At 39.9% G+C, this 17197-nt stretch overlaps 1 protein-coding gene and 1 long non-coding RNA gene across 4 annotated transcripts in view; one reads left to right on the forward strand and one right to left on the reverse strand.

Moving 5' to 3' along the window:
• On the forward strand, positions 1–14379 carry LOC138358918 (uncharacterized). The gene is made up of 4 exons (XR_011225621.1): positions 1–356; positions 3263–3425; positions 4672–4770; positions 14281–14379. It is a non-coding gene; the product is annotated as an uncharacterized lncRNA (long non-coding RNA).
• The window catches only part of LOC138358917 (uncharacterized), a 12146-nt gene continuing 9155 nt past the window's right edge, over positions 14207–17197 (reverse strand). For 2 of the 3 annotated variants that reach the window (XM_069317326.1, XM_069317327.1), the window contains exons 2-6: positions 16383–16589; positions 15821–15874; positions 15328–15386; positions 14910–14985; positions 14207–14348 (exon numbers count right to left, since the gene is read on the reverse strand). In XM_069317326.1, the coding sequence (XP_069173427.1) occupies positions 14299–14348; positions 14910–14985; positions 15328–15386; positions 15821–15874; positions 16383–16446 (303 nt within the window). In that variant the 5' untranslated portion in view covers positions 16447–16589 and the 3' untranslated portion in view covers positions 14207–14298. Of the gene's footprint in view, positions 14349–14909; positions 14986–15327; positions 15395–15820; positions 15875–16382; positions 16590–17197 lie in introns of all 3 variants that reach the window. The other variant, XM_069317328.1, reaches the window with a different exon arrangement.

Here is a 17197-nt window from a genome sequence, read left to right on the forward strand (position 1 = left end):
TGTCAGACCACGAAGGAAGAATTGAAACAGGAATTTCCTTTAGTACTTTCTTATATTAATACATCTTCAGAGCGAACCATTCCTTCTGAAGATGTATTAATATACGAAAGTACTTAGAGCATTCTATTGTGGTTTTAATATTGAACAATTATACATATACGAAACAGACAAATCTGGTGTCGGAAATAGTAAAAATATTAGTGTGCGATGTGATCAATGTAAGGGGGATATTGGGTGTGCCTCGTATCCCCTACAACAACAAGAAGTTCGAGAGCGATGAGGCCGCCACTAACTAGCTTCAGGATGTCGTCGAATCTAAATCAACAATATACTACCGCCGCTACTTTCTCGGAAACGTAAGTACCTGCCGCTTTACTTCTCTCACCCTGCCAAGCCTGGCCTGGCCTGACCTGGCCTAGCCAGACCTGACCTGGCCTAGCCTAGTCTGACCTGACCTGGCCTAGCCTTACCTAGCCTAGTCTGACCTGGCCTAGTCTGACCTGACCTGGCCTAGCCTTACCCAACACTAATCACCACACATGACAGCCCAAACGAATCGCAAATAAGTACACGTAACAAGTCATATGCCCGGACACACTTTCACCTTGGGGACTGAGTGGTAACTATTGTATAGAAGAGCCGGCTCCCTGAGAGTGGTAAGAGGGCGTGATAAGAGGCTAATGTGTGGTCTTGAAGGAAGTCGATAAAGCAGACAATTTTCAAAAGGAAGGGCAGCATAACGAGCAGACAGGAATGGACAGACAGTCGGTTATCCCATAATGTGTAATACGCCGCACACAGCATGGGTGGAGTGGGGGGGGGGGTTGTAGCAGGGCACAGTATGGTGATGGTGCGGGTGAAGTACACACCCACTGAATTCCTGCCATCAATAATTGTTTTCATAACCATTAGAACAATGGCATCCCTCCAGCCACCATCCTTCCACTGACCCCCTCCTCTGGTCCTCCACCTCAGACAATAACCCCCCACACCCCCTCTCCCTTCCAGACATCAGCATGTCAAAATCAGTACCATAATGTGTTTAAACTATTTAAACTAAGTCATTGTGTATCTCAAGGTATCTTAATTCATTTGAAAGTGTACATGTGCATTCATTCATATACTCGCCTAATTGTGCTTGCTGGGGTTGAGCTCTGGCTCTTTAGTTCCACCTCTCAACCGTCAATCAACAGGTGTACAGGTTTCTGAGCCTATTGGGCTCTATCATATCTACACTTGAACCTGTGTATGGAGTCAGCCTCCACCACATCACTTACTAATGCATTCCATTAGATATAATCATATATGATTACACATAATCATAATCATTCTATACACATAATCATATATGTGTACGTCAACGTATACATACATGCGTATATATACCTCATATTAAAATACTGATAAACGAATGACCATGAACAAATTAATTTATAATTGTAGCATTATATATAATTTTAATAGACTAATTACGTGTTTATACATTTGAATGGTCCAGACAGGTGGCCAGCCTTGGACATATACGCTTCTGGTAGGCACAATGACCTCATGTTAGACCCTTGATAGATTATGTGAGAGAGAGAGAGCTGGGGCAGGGAGGTGCGTGCCCCAGGGAGATAATCCATGCCCATGCCCCGCCTCGAGGTCAGTTCTCGAGTCACATCAAGAATAACATTCGAGCAAGTTGTCCTGACCAGGATGTGGCATATTAGGGAGGGTTGAGGAATAGGAAGCCTGTCTGATAGGGCTCTTGGCAAGCAGCTCTCCCTCAGTCTACCTATCTATATGGAAGAAATGTATCTAGGCCCTCCTCCCCCCTGCCTATTCTCTCTCCCCCACCTTTCTTCCTTCATTTCCTCCCTCCTTCCCTCCCCCTCACTGGTGAGAGAGTAGGAGTGTGAGAGTAGTTAGAGAACTCGTAGTTCTCACGCTCGTGAAATTGTCTGCGACCCTGGAGGAGTAGAGCGGAGGGGGGGGGGGTGAAAGTAGGTGACGATGGAGGAGTAGAGGGGAGCATTATATGCAGTGAACGTTGGTGTCTATGGAAGAGTACATCATAGAGGAGGGTGAAAGGAAGGTGACGATGGAGGAGGAGAAGGGAGGGGGTGTGAAGGTAGGTGATGATGGAGGAGTAGAGGGGAGGAGGGGGGCAAAGGTAGGTGTCTATGGAAGAGTACATCATAGAGGGGGGTGAAGGTAGGTGGCAATGGAGTAGAGCAAACGGGGTGGGGGTTGAAAGTAATCCTGAGTTTAATTTTTTAGTTATATATAGTGACACCTCGACTTACGAATGAATATTTATGAACTTTTCGGGTTACGAGCCTAATTTCTTCGAAAAATTTGAATCGGGTTACAAACTTTGCCTCGGGAAAGGAGTTTGTTGATATACGTATGGGCTGACCTAGCGCGTGGTGGCATGATGATCGCGCCTCAGTTTACCAGTGTCTCCTGCCTAGTAAGTATCGCGCCTGAATTCTTTGTAAAGCATTACATTTGTTTTGGGATTTTTGGCTATTTGAACATAAAATTTGTTATGATATATCTTGCCATGAGTCCCAAGAAAGCCAGTGGTAAGGTTCAAGCCAAGAAAACACATGTGAGAATGACCATAGAGGAAAAACAAGAGAGCATTCATAAACATCAAAATGGTGCACGGGTTGTTGAACTAGCTAGGCAGTACAACAAATCTATGTCAACAATATGCACTGTACTTGCTAAGAAAAGGACATTATGAACATTAAAGTGGCAAAAGGCATATCAACAATCCCGAAACAAAGAACACAAACACTTGAGGATGTTAAAAAGTTTTTATTAATTTGGATACACAACAAAGAGTTAGCAGGTGATAGCATTTCAGAGGCCATCATTTGTGAGAAACCAAGGCATTTGCATGAAGACCTTTTAAAGAAAACCCCTGGAACGAGGGGGGGGGAAAAGATGAATCAAGTTTGAAAATGTGAAAAGTTTGTGTGACAATAGAGCCTCGTGGAAAACTTTTGCTGTGGTCATTACCTGGTGGAATGCACCCAGGATGGAGTATTAGGGCTATACATCTTTTAAATCATAAAAGTAATAAACATTTCCCATCAACCTTACAAACAATATTAACCTATTTTCATGTATTTCCCCCATGTGCATTTTAACAAAGTTGCTAAATTGCCTTTATCATTCTGTAAAATTTCAATTACAGTACTGTATGTATAATTTTGTTAGTATAAATGGACTGAATATTCTGAAATTGCTATTTATTTTACAATTTCAGATTCAAAGGTGGTCTGGACACCCAATTTGGTCAGACAGGTGAAGAGAGCATTTAGGATAGTTCGAAGAGATGAAGATGGTCGCAATTGTGTTCGAAGAGGCAAAGGCCCCCCTTTGCTCCTGACATTATGTTCAACCATTGACCTCTGCACACCTAACACAAGGTAGGTTGAAAACTCCTCCTTCATGTCATTGGTACATTAGCCAGAAACTCAGGGCTCATGTAGGAATATCCCTAAAAAAAAAAAAAGTGGCCCCAACAATGCATCCTCCAAGTCTGGAGGATGAGCAGGAGCATTGTCGAGAAGCAGGACCTTGAGTGTCAAACTTTTCTCTTGCAGATATTTTTTGGTGGCAGGGCAAACCACTCCACATCACAGTTTTTCTGCACATCATATATTTTTTAAAACTCTTGGATTTTCGGAATGATACACGAGCAAGGGTTTAATTTTCAAATCGCCACACAGCACAAGAGTTAGCCTATCCTGACACAAGTTAGCCCAAGTTAGCTTGTGTCCGGGCAGTGACGTCTCCTCTTGGGTAATGTATGTCCTCTTCGGCAATTTTTTCCAGAATAGCCATGTCTCCTCACAATTAAACACTTGTTGTGGAATATATCCATCAATACAGTATCTACAAAATCTTTAAAATCATGAACAAATCTTTCAGCCCCTACTTTGTCTGAGCTGGCACCCTCACCATGCCTCACAACACTATGAATACCACGTCTTTTTTCAAAATTTCTCAAACCATCCCCTACTCACCTTAAACTCTTTCGTATCTACAAAACTCGTTCTAGGGGTTTTCTTTATAAGATCTTGCATGAAGATTTCATTGTTGACCAAACCACACACTGGAAATTGAATAGACGACGACATTTCGATCCGTCCTGGACCATTATAAAGTCGATTGTGATGAGATGAGGGAAGCAAGAGCATTAAGTAGGCAAGAGAGAGAGGTGAGGAGATGGAAGTATGTACGTATGTACATGAATAAAACATGTACATACTTATACATAACGTGTGTAAATAGTGTAATAAACACAATAACAGTATTTTGGGAGGAGGAATGTTGGCGAGTAATGTGTTGGAGGAGGGAGGGAGGACTGGCAGGGTGTGGCAGCTCACTCATGTTTTTTGGGCTCACCATACCAACATAGTGGATCGTTATGGTGAATACATACGTAGATGGGTATATACAATGTGTGTATATAGTGTAATAACAGCAAAAACACTGTTTGATTGTAGAATATGTCGCATATATGAGGCCCATAATTTTGAGCATAGCGATGTTCTATACTTTGAATTATATAAATTCCACAAATTACACACTTTTAAATAATATTACAGCAAAAAAAAAGAAGAAATGAATGAGAAACTTCAAAATAATTGCGCAACATTTTATTCGCAGCAACTGCCGTCGCACGGGGTGGCGGGGCCGACAGACCCCCATCGCTCCAACGCTCAGCGCCCATAATTTGCTCAACTTCCCAGCTCCATCGCAGCTAAAGTAAGTCACATACAATATTTTTTGTTTAGTTTCCCCGTGATCAGACTCTGCATTTTAACAATATAAGAAGAGAAAAAAATTTTTTGGAAAGAATTTATTTCTTGTGCACCAGGGTGTTATTTGGAGACAGAGCAGTTCAGTGGTTAACTACTAAATTTTTTTTTCTCCCACACACGCACCCCCCTAGGAAGCAGCCTGTAACAGCTAACTCCCAGATACCTATTTACTGTTAGGTAACAGGGGTCATCCCCTTTTGTACAAAGAATCTGCTAAAGCTTTTAGGGCTAATCTTTGACACTCGTTTGTCTTTGTCGCCCCATATTTTTTACGTCCGAGTTGAATGCTCTAAGGCCCTTAACTAACTTTAGGTCATGTCCCATACTTCTTGGGGAGCTAATCGACACTGCTCCTCTCTTTACATTCCTCTCTCGTTCTGTCTAAACTCGATTATGGCCCCGTTTACTCGTCTGCTTCTCCTTCTACCCTTCACCATCCGGACACACTGCATCATACTGGGTTACGGCTCGGCTCTGGTACCTTTCCTTCGACACCTACCCTAAGCCTGTATGTTGAAACTGGCGTCCTGTTTCTACAGGATCGCCATGATCGCTACTGTCTTCTCCACCTTGCACGGTCCTTACAGCACCCTCACTCTTGCTTATGTCATGCCTTGACCTTTACCCATCCTGTGGTTCCTGTTCCCCTTCACCACCTATCTCTTTCTGTACGGTTGTCTCTCTTACAAAATGCTCTTTCAGTTTGTGTTACCAATATTTCCCCTCGTGTCATTCCATCTTTGCCCCTATGGAGGGGTCCCCGTTCCTAAATTCTGTAAGCCTTGACCCACATGACTAAAACTTTTACCCCTCCTACAGTTCTAAATCACCTTTTCCTTGAACACTTTTCTTCACACTTCCACTCTATTTCTGTCTTCACCAATGGGTCTTAAGTCTGCAGATGGTGTAGGCTACTCTGTTGTTTTTCCTGACTGCACCTTTGTGTCTCCTGCCTCCGGAGACTAGCATCTTCATGGCAGAACTTTATGCTATTCTCTATGCTCTTCATCAACTCTTTTCTCGCTGTCAATCCTCCTCTGTGTTTGTAGTTGACACTTGCAGTGCCCTCATGGCTCTAGAATCCTTTAATCCAGTCCATCCTTTGGTAGTTGAAATTCAACATTGGCTGTTTCTTATCTCCAATAGATTTAAGACAGTGGAATTTCGCTGGATTCCCACCCATATTGGTGCGTTCTTAAATGAGCGTGCGGACACTGCCGCTAAGGAAGCTATCCGCATCTGTCCCATCTCCCGTAAAGGTATTCCTAATTATGACTTTTACCCAGTTATTCATTTCCCCATTCTTGCCCGTTGTCAGGGTTGTTGGTCTTCGGTTACTGGTAACAAATTGCGTGCTCTTAAGAGTAGTGTGTTCCCGTGGCCTTCCTCCTACCACCGTAGTTGGTGGTGGGAAACGGCTCTGGCGAGGTTGTATATTGGTCATACACGTTTAACTCACAGGCACTTAATGGAGCGCTGCCCTGCTTCTTATTGTCCAAACCGTTGTCTCTACATGTCCTGACTTCCAGGACTTACGTGTCTTGCTTCCCGACCATTGTCGGGAATTGTTTATCGAGGGATCAATTGTCCCTCGATAAAATTCTTGGTAAATTCAATACCTTTGATATTGTTCGCCGTATGCGTTTTTGTTCTTGTATTGGCGACGTTAGTGATATTTAGCGCACTATGATTATCCCACACATTTGATGGTTTGATAATTACTGTACTGTACAGTACTTTGGTTTGGAATGTATCAAATAAAGTTGTTTCATGTATTCAAATGTGTGAGAAAATCCACTGGGGCTGTGAGATGAAGCGAACCTGTAACAAAGGCATTGCCAGTTGCATACTCTACCACCACTGATGGTAAAAGTCTTACAACTGGATATCTTGTGTGACGGGTTATGGTATCACAGCTATACTGAACCAAGATGGTATGGCTCTCCCTCACATAAATGAAAGAAATGCTGGTATTGGCCTTGCAGTGTGTAAGTTGCAGGTGGAAACAAATGAAAATTATCAAATAAATAATTAAACAATTTACTGAAATAGTAATGAACAAAAATAACACATGACAATACTTGACTATCATGTAATGCAAAGGTGAACAAGTTAGTATGACCTTAAATGCAAAAAATAAACTATAAGCAATGAATAAAAGTATGAAGATATACTGGTGTTCTGAAGACAGCTACCATACCACCATGGCATCAGTCACACGACGTTGGCTGGAAGTGGACGACGGGTTAGAGACACCAAGGTGATCCTAGAGCACTAAGGGAGAGATTGCCTCTCCAGGGAGGCAGCGCTCTTTATATAGTCCGGCGGTGATGACTCATCCAGTGTCAACACGAGGTGGACATCCGGTCAACTAGCAAAATGCTCGTTGTGGCTGGCGGTGCCTTTGTGTTGAGCTGTACCACTGTCAGTTGAAGGCGGCTAACTGCTTGTTTGTGGGGACAAACTGCCAGTTAGCAGTGGCGCCCGGCTTGCCTCTGAGTCGTACCAGGCCGTGCCAGGCCCTGGGGGGTATGGAGAGGTGGCAGGACTGATGACTCTTCTGGGCTGGTGTAGATGTATACTTCCAGTGCAGAGGTATTGAAGGTGAAGGGAAAAGGCAGTTCCACTGCTATGCAGGGGATTCACGTGACACTTGTGAAGCCACAGAAATTCTGGAGGCCCTACTGAAGCCAGTCCAAGTATTAAATAAAACCCCTGAAGTACGCCGGTGAAGGGTAAAGTGAAGGGTGAAGCAAGACCGTATGCCCCAACTTCAGGCACACACAGAAAATCACGTTTTGGTCCCGCCTCTCAACTGTGTATTTGAAGTTGGGGCGTATGGTGTTGAACTGCTTCTTCAGCCTTCACCTGAGTGCTTGTAGGTCTTACGTAAGACGTTGACTCAAGGAGGGGCCTCAAAACTTGCTGTGATTTATGGGGAAATCCGGTTGTAAGACTTTTACAAAGTCAGTAATATACTGTGGTAGAGTATGCAGCTGCCAGTGCCTTGGGCAAGGGTTTACGTCGCATCACAGCTCCAGTGGATTTTCTGCTCGGTGTTTATCAGGTTGTGATTTTGTGTGTGTACCGTATTGTTATGATCGCCGTGTGATAAGTCCTTTCTGGCCTCAAGAGTCATTTTTACCCACCTAGAAAGATTGCAGATGGCCAAAGCAGTTATTTAAGTTAAGAAGGGACAAGTCTTAAACAGAATTTTGCATAATATTTGACTGTAAAGGGGTAAATTGAGGTAGATTGAAAAACAAAATGGTGAACCGGGCAGGCGGTACTCACAATTAGGCGAGTACACTCGGGAACTTTTAAAGTGCAACCAAACATGCTTTAGGCTCTCACAACAAGAGGCGAGTGGTGGTGGCTCAGGTGCTCAGCCAATCAGAGCACCTAAGGAGGGAGGGCAGGAGTGAGAGGGGGGTGGTATGTGGAAGTTTGGTGACAGTTGTGTGTAGTTTGTTCATCTTCATTGTAAGTTTCATGGCTTGGTGTGCATTTCCCTAGTAAATTTAATTCGGGAAAAATTCAGGTGTTTGATTTTTTAAATCAACTTTTTAAATGTTGAGTTGTTAAAGCCTCAAAGTGCATGGAGTTGGTTTGGGAGTATGGCATCCTCATGCTGTTGCGTGCTCGCGTGAGGTAGCAAAGGTGATGTAAAGTTGTGGGGTGTACATGCTTGGGACGTCCTCTCTCGGGATGGCTGGTGTTAGACCTGTGTGTTTGTCGGTTGTTGAAAAGCCATTGTCATCCTTTGCTGTTGTGGTATTGATTTTACATTGTTCATCTTGTAATTAATACTGTAGTGCGATATCTAGGGCTACCATTTGTAGGTTTAAAATGTCTAATACAAACAGTTGTCCAATGAGTTTTAATAGGAAATATCATCCACCAAGCACCATTGTACAATTATATTAATACCTGCACGGTGAATGCTCAAAGACCCTTTCTTTATTCAGTGTTGTCACATACCTCATGGGGGTATGGATAGACAAACACTCATTCGGTTAAACTTGCCTTGTAGTATTTTCAGAGCTCAGTAATTTGGAATCTGGTTAGCACTTTGCAAATAAATTGACCTTTAAAGTGAATTCCTATTTAGGTTTAAAACATCATACCGAATGAGAAACTCGGATTATATAGCCGAACACCAGAAATGTTGTTATTCAATTTGGTTGCCTAAAGCACATTCAAGGACTACACATTACATGGCATTCCAGGATTCCTCTATACCTTGCCTTATGCTGTAAACATTGCCACAACCCTGTGTTTTATTGATTTAAATGGCCACAGGGAGGCATACAACACTGCAGATTATGATGTCATTAGTTATCCACTGTGCTGACAAGTGGGCTGACTGATGTTCGTTGACACCTGTATCGTGCTTCAATTTAATCGCCAGGAGATCACCCTCTCACTAGACTCGTCTGTAGGAAGTACAGTATAGTATGTCAAATTACCTTGGATCATAAATAGCATAAGACTTGGGGGTAGGAGAGGGTTGCAGTGTTTGTCATGGCTCTCAGTTGTTCCTGGTATTAGGCAATTTAGTTCTGGAATCATTTTTGTTGGGCAATGTTAAACTTTTTCGAAAGTAGATGTTTTTCTGAAAGGGAAGGGGGGGGGGGAACCTCTATGCTTGGATACAGTTATCTAAGTCAGGGGTCTCCAAACTTTTCAATGTAAGCGCCACATTATATATTTCCCATATTTATGCGGGCCGGAGGAATAAAAAATGAAAAAAAACAAAAAACAAATCAGTGCCAGTAATTTAATTTCCTCAAATATTAAAGTATAAACATGGAAAAATTCAAACATATCTTTTTGGAAAAAATCAGGGTAAACTAAATAGATTCCTGCCTTTAGTTTTATGCAACCAAATTAGTGTGACGAATGATACTGTTGTTTTGACTTCAAAATTTCATTAAAATCAGGTTCCAGATTAGATGAGCCAATTGTAAGAATTGATTTCAAGTGATCATCAGACAAATTTGCTCGATAGTTAGATTTCACATACTTCATTTTGGAAAAAGTTTGTTCACACAAGTATGTTGAACCAAAAATGGACACAAAACTACAAGCAAACTTTATCGAATTTGGAAACTGATCTGGCTGCAGGCATTTATAAAACTCAATCAGATTTCCTTCTCTATACTTATCTTTCAGTCTGTCATCTGCCTGGAGATCAATAATTTCCATTTGAAATTGAGTTGGAAGATTTTCAGCATTGCAGTCAAATGGATTATGAAAGAGCCTGATTTCATTTGCTTTGGCATCAAGGTCAGCAAATCGCTTCTGAAACTGTTTTTTCAAATCTGAAATTATTTCATTTGCAAATGAAAAAGGAAATTCAACTTTACTTCCTGCATGAAATTTTTCACAACATGGAAAATGAGCAAAATTCTTAACCTTCACCTGGCCTTCAAGTAGTGCAAGTTTTGCTCTGAATGCCTTGACATGAACAAAGTAGTCACTGATCAAATTTGTTTTGCCTTGCAATTTCAGATTCAAGTTATTCATATGACCTGTCATATCTGCAAAAAATGCCAATTTCCAAATCCATTCACATTCTGATAATAATGGCTGAGGGTTATTTTTCTCTGTGAGAAATAAATCAATTTCTAATCTGAGCTCAAAGAAATGCAGCAAAACCTTTCCACAACTAAGCCATCTAACTGCTGTATAATAAGGCAAGTTAACAAACTCCGCATCAATTTCTTTCAAGAAATCACGGAACTGGCGATGGTTGAGTGCATGAGATCTAATGAAATTAACCACAGAAACAACAGGTTTCATGACACAAGACATATCAACATATTTTAGGCACAATGCTTGTTGATGGATAAGGCAATGCAGAAAAATGGGTTTTGAGCCTCCAACCTCACAAGCTGTTGTAATTTGCCCAACCAAACCCTTCTTTGTCCCAGACATATTCTTTCCTCCATCAATTGTCACACACTGCACTTGTTTCCATTCCAGGTTATATTCTGTCATAGTTTTACTTAGTTCATTGAAAATGTCCTCTCCAGTTGTTGTGGTGTGCATGCTGTGAACTGATGCTAATTCTTGGTTCACATTAAATTCACTATCAACACCACGAATGAATACTAAGAGCTGAGAAGTATCACACACATCAGTTGATTCATCCAACGCAAGAGAATACCAACAAAATCTTTTTGTTTTTTTCCTTTATTTGCCGAATTATGTCGCCTCCTAAATCTTCAATTCTACGAGCAACAGTATTTGACCCAAGACTTATCATTTTGAAGAGGTTTACTTTTTCTGGACATACCTCTCCTGCTGCTTCCACTATACACTCTTTTATGATACTACCATCAGTGAAAGGTTTTCCTTTTTTAGCCAACACATAGGCAACTTTGTAACTGGCTCTAGTTGAAGTTTCATTTTCAGATTTTTTCTTACTGAAAACAGCTTGTTGAGAATGCAGACTGTGCTGAAATGATTCAAACTTTTTAGTGCGTTCTGCTCCTGTGATGTGAGAATAACTTGAGCCACGTTTAGATTCATAGTGCCGACGAATATTGTATTCCTTCAGAACAGCAACACTGTCTCTACATATTATGCATAAAGCTTTATCATTTGCTATCACAAAAAAGTACTTTATCTTCCATTCGTCATTGAACCGACGGCACTCAATGTCCACTTTTCTTTTCTTTATCTTTTCCATATCTGAAAACATAAGGGTAAAATAAATGAAATAAATTCTACAGGAAAAAAACAGCTTGTATGTGGTGTTAAAAAGCATAGCATATTATTATAAAGTGGTAAATATTATGGCAACAGCTTTCGTTGATAAACTTAATGGTTATCATTTTAACTATTTTAAACATGCAATATTTTTGGCTACAATAGTATTATTGCTATTTTGTATAACTAAGATAAAGGCATTGTCAAAGTACAGAGAAAAGAATATTGTACAGTGTTTGTGCTCCCTGAAACGGAAGCAGCGAAGCCCCACTCGCCCTCCATCCCCACAATATACAGTACAGTTATACACAACTGATTGGTTGTAATGCACAACACATACCTACCAGTATTAGTATCTGTGCGTCACACTATCGAGAGAGAGGAAAACTGACTCGGGTTGAGCGCCACCAGTCAGCAGCCCCAGCTTTGAATAATTCTGCGATGCCATTCGTACCATAATTATTTTTTCAAGGCCACCACACAGGGATTTGTTTGGAGGGCCGGATGAAATTATGTGGCAGGCCGGATGTGGCCCGCGGGCCATAGTTTGGAGACCCCTGATCTAAGTGAATACTTAGATTTATACAGTAGAATAACTACCTTCTTTTCCTTAGTCAAAATGGTTGCTTGTTTATTTCTAGGGACTTGTATTTTCTTTTATTTTTAACTGCAGCAACTTTCAGTGAATGATAGATTCTTACTGAAAGGACCTTTACTTCATTGTTGTTGCTTTATGGTCATCTCATTGTGTACAGGGATTCCGCGAAGCTTTTGGGGTTAGTGTTTGACACTCGTTTGTCTTGGTCAGCCTTATCTCTTGCCTCCGAGTTGAATGCTCTAAGGCCCTTAACCTCCTTAAGGTTTTGTCCCATACTTCTTGGGGAGCGGATAGAGAATCAACTACAACCACAACCTTTGTGGTTGTAGTTGATTCTCGTAGTGCCCTCATGGCTCTAGGGTCCTTTAATCCTGTCCATCCGGTGGTCATTGAGATTCAACATTGGCTGTTTCTTATTTCTAGTAAATTTAAATCAGTAGAGTTTTGCTGGGTTCCCAGCCATATTGGTGTTTCAATGAGTGTGCGGATGCTGCCGCTAAGGAAGCTATCCGTTCTTGTCCCATCTCCCATAAAGGTATTCCTTATTCCAACTTTTATCCTGTTATTCATTCTTCCCTGTTGGCAGGGTTGTTGGTCCTCTGTGGTTGGTAACAAGCTGCATACTCTCAAACTTAGTGTGTCCCCGTGGCCTTCCTCCTACCACCGTAACCGGCGGTGGGACACTGCTTTGGCACGGCTGTGGGTTGGTCATACCCGCTTAACCCACGGTCACTTGATGGAGCGCCGCCCTGCTGCTTATTGTCTGAATTGCGTTGTCCCTCTAACAGTTGTGCATATCCTTGTTGAATGTCCTGACTTCCAGGACGAGCGTGTGTCTTGCTTTCCGACCGTCCCTCGCAGTCACTTGTCCCTCAATAGAATTCTAGGTGAATCGGATACTTTTGATATCGTTCGCCTTGTGCGTTTTTGTTCTCGTATTGGCATTCTTGGTGATATTTAGCGCCCTCTGATTATTTCGCACTTTGGTGCCTTCTTTTGGTAATTACCTTACCTTCATTGTTGTTTCATTTTAATGTGGTAGTTGTGATATGGATTGTTCTGGCTCACGTGCAAGGTCTTGGATTTGTTTGTTTTAAGAAATTGCCAGTCTTGTTACTATTTGTAGAGTTAGAGATCTGCATTAAGGCCTCAATATTATATTCTTTATTTTTTTAATAACATGTTATCAGCAATTTTTGTGGTTGGTAATATTTAGATTAATGTCAGTGATGTAAATGACAAGGGTTAAGACCCCTTGTGGTATGACAGCATTTTTCCCAGTCATTTCTTTCATTTGTTAAAGGGTCCTCGTAACCATTCTTTTGTCCTTTCTACCATGTACCTGTTTGTTGCTTCTTGGTCTTTCATTTGGTACTTTGGCTATTAAAACAATGGTCTTTGGTAATGTTGCAATTACCATTTCTAAAAAAAATGAGCAGGTTCATTAGGCAGGGTTTGTTTTTAGCAAACAGTTTTACAAAAAAAAAAAAAAATCCATTCCTTCAGGACCTTGCAAATGTTAGGTCAAACTAATTGACAGTAATCTGTTTTGCCCCTTTCAAACAATGATGGTTTTAATATAGGGAAAATATTTCAGAATATCTGACGTTTGGCAGACAAATCATTTAAGAGCTTTGATTAAATTTAAGTTACCAAAGACTTTGTGAAAACCATGTTGTATAGATGCTTCAGTGTCACTTTTCTAATGTTTTGTAAATTTAACAATGATCTTTAGTTAATTTAATCATAATTTGTACAAAGCTTAGGTGTTGCATAGCTTTAAATTCTTTCAAATATAAAAACTAAAATATTGACTGAAGTTTCTTCCACTTCAATATTTCAGACTAATTTGCAATATTTGTTAGTTTATGTAAATTGAATAGGTAGTCCACTTTTACATCTTTTCAATGCATTTTGCATGCACCTATGTAACAAGTTACAAATAGGTGTAAATTTTACCAAGTATTTATTTTCAAAGTAAAAAAATTTCAGATGTTTAAACATTGCATCAATAGTAGTAAACAATAATTTCCAGCATAATTTCAGGATAAAGTATATAAAGTAGTTTCATTAAAATTGTTTTATTTAATAAGTTTTACATATAGTATTTATAACATCTAATATTTATTACTGTTTCAGGTTGTGGGCCAGATGCTCCTAGATGAACAGAAGATCCAAAAGGCCAAGACAACTCCAGAGACAATCACCTGTAAAAGAACAATAAACATTAAACAGGGACACTACTTTTATTATCACCAATGCTTAATAATAAGTCAAAAAAATCCTAACATCCTATCTTTTAAGATAGGCTCAGCAAGGCCTATCCCTTCCTCTGATTTCAGTGCAGAGCTTGTTCCCCGAATGGGAACATTACATCCACCACTTTAGTGCCCTCAACACATTGTACATATGCTTTACTCAAAGCACTGTACAATGCATGCCAGGCACTAAAGTTTTAGATGCATCCACCCATTCAGCAAACAAGCCCTGTGAGAATTAACAATGTAACCATTGTTAAGGGTCCCTAAACCTAAGCAAATCTAGTCCATCTATTAGATGGGTAGTAGAGCAAAGCTCTGAAAAAGCCATGCCAGGAAAATCTGCAGGACTGCCTGGTCCCCTTTTATGAAATGGGGTAGGATCAGTACAAACTGCATCAATCCCTGTGGGTTGTAACAGTAGGACATGGTTACACACCTATAAATGGACTAGATAAGAGAATTAAGATTAGGTCATTGATATAGCTAAAACATCAAATTCAAACTCACCCACTTTTGTAGATTTCCTTTTGCAGAGTAAAGGAGCCTCACTCCAAGCCAGTCCATGCATCATAATCACTTTCACCTGAAAAAATATTTCAACAAATTAATTTCAGATTTAAAGCCAATCTTGCTTTACTTTTCAAATTAGCATTCAGTACTTTACAAATTCAGATGGAAAAAATTTCTTTAACAAATTTACCTTTCCTACATATTCTAGTAGCAGTAGTAAAGATCTAATTTAGCAATATAAATATATATGGAATCAATTTGCCAAGTTTCAGTAAATGTCATTTGAGAAACTATCCAAAACTGCACTTCAATGGCAATTTACATTTATCTTTAGCCAATGCTATATTGTTTAAGTTAATACTATTTTTTTTACTTTTATGCAAATCTATTCAGATTAACCTTTACTACAACTCACCTGATTCTGTTTAACTCTTCCAACTGACAGAGGGACTTCTGGACTTTCCAAACCACATTCTGGAAAACTATATAAATTTAAAACCAAGCTAAAGTAAACATTGAATATTTTTTTTTTACTTTCAAGGGAAAAATACCATCACTTAGAACAAAACTTTTCCTGCCATTAACTTTGACTCATGATTACCCTTAACAGTGTTATACATTTATAGATTAAAGCGTATTTAACAAACATTTAATGTTAACTAAACAAGATTTATATTTCATTAAAATTATTAATAAAACACCCTCAACTATGCTGTTTAAGATCTAATGCCCCACATTGCAATTTTCACAATTTCAACATACCATTCTATTAAATACATTCCTGAAAGGACTAAACTTGCACATATTGTACCCACTAGCCTAAGCCTAGACTTCCATACCCTAATATTTAATAGGTTTTTAGCAATTAACTTCTACCCTCTAATTCCAATGTACACAACACTACTTACTGTAGATCTGCAAGTATTTTCCTGCAGCTCTTTGTTGCCAGGACCTTCCACAACCTGTCATGTGAACAGTAAATATTACTAAAAAGTTATATGCATAGCGATGTTATTTTGTTCATACCTGAACCACCAGTTTAACAGTTGCTGTTTTAAATGGCACACTAAGTATCTTTTTGTCCCATCTTAATTACAAACAGAGCTATAGTCATTTCAAGTCAACATCCTATACAAATTTTATTTTCCAACAACTTTAGTCATGAACATTTTTCTGGAACATTGCAAACAAACTTTAATTTAAGAACCATGTATAACATTTGAATAAAAGCAATACAAAACATATACTGTATACAATTTATTCTTTTGCAACCACTGCTTACTACTAGGACAAATTTATTCTGTTGAATTATGTACCAAGCTTTTTAGTCTGAAAATTCATAATTAACCCAACTATACTACCAAGACAATGTGATTTTACTAAATTTAGTAATTTTCTCCCCCCCCCCTTTCCAACTGTTCAGTGTCAAAAGGGAGGGGGGGGGGGGTGTCCATTTACTGTACCACTTACATTTTAGTGTGGGCTTCATCCACTTAGCTGGAACATTTGTGCCAGCTGCTGGTAGGGGAGGCATACCATGTGCCAATTCAGGAAGCTTTCCACGTTCCTCACTGCATGTCAGCTCAGGACCTCACTACCATGTTGGGAGGCAGTTGAAGACTAACCAATCAACATCCCAGGCTGGAGAGCAGTGCCACCTCGGGGAGAATTTACCACCTGCAAAAAATTTAATACTCTTAACAATCTACAACATCTATCTCATCTTTACCTAGCCTCCAAACCTTACATTTGTCAGCATTAAACTGCATCTGGTAGTCTTAACCATTTCAAAACTATATAGGGCATCGGTATTTTTTATTTGCCAATTCGGCAACTATTGCAGTCTAAACCATAATCTTGCGAATAACCGAGGTCCAAGGAGAGCTTTTAGGCACTACTTACAACACTTCCTCCAACTTAACCCCATTTATACTAATTTCCTTTGGTATAGCCATGACCTAATCAACTTCAGTCAGCATTCCCAATGATCCGAGCCCCTATCAATTTTGCGCCACTATCAAAATCTCTGATGAAGTCAAGGTACACAAAATCACAAACCTTATCACCATTTCCTCAACTATGCAACCTAATCCATGAACATTTAGTAATAAAACTATGCGATTCATGTATCTAGTCATGTTTCTCAAAAAGTAGAGAAATGGCACTTGCCATGTTAGATTCTAGTAACTTTCCTCACAATAGACTAAGCTAATTGGTCACTAACTTAAGCGTTAAAGTTAACTCAAACTTTTCCTTTAAAACTTGCTATATTAGGAACTTTCCAC

Source organism: Procambarus clarkii, chromosome 87 (assembly GCF_040958095.1).
Source record: "Procambarus clarkii isolate CNS0578487 chromosome 87, FALCON_Pclarkii_2.0, whole genome shotgun sequence".
Taxonomy (NCBI): Eukaryota; Metazoa; Arthropoda; class Malacostraca; order Decapoda; family Cambaridae; genus Procambarus; species Procambarus clarkii.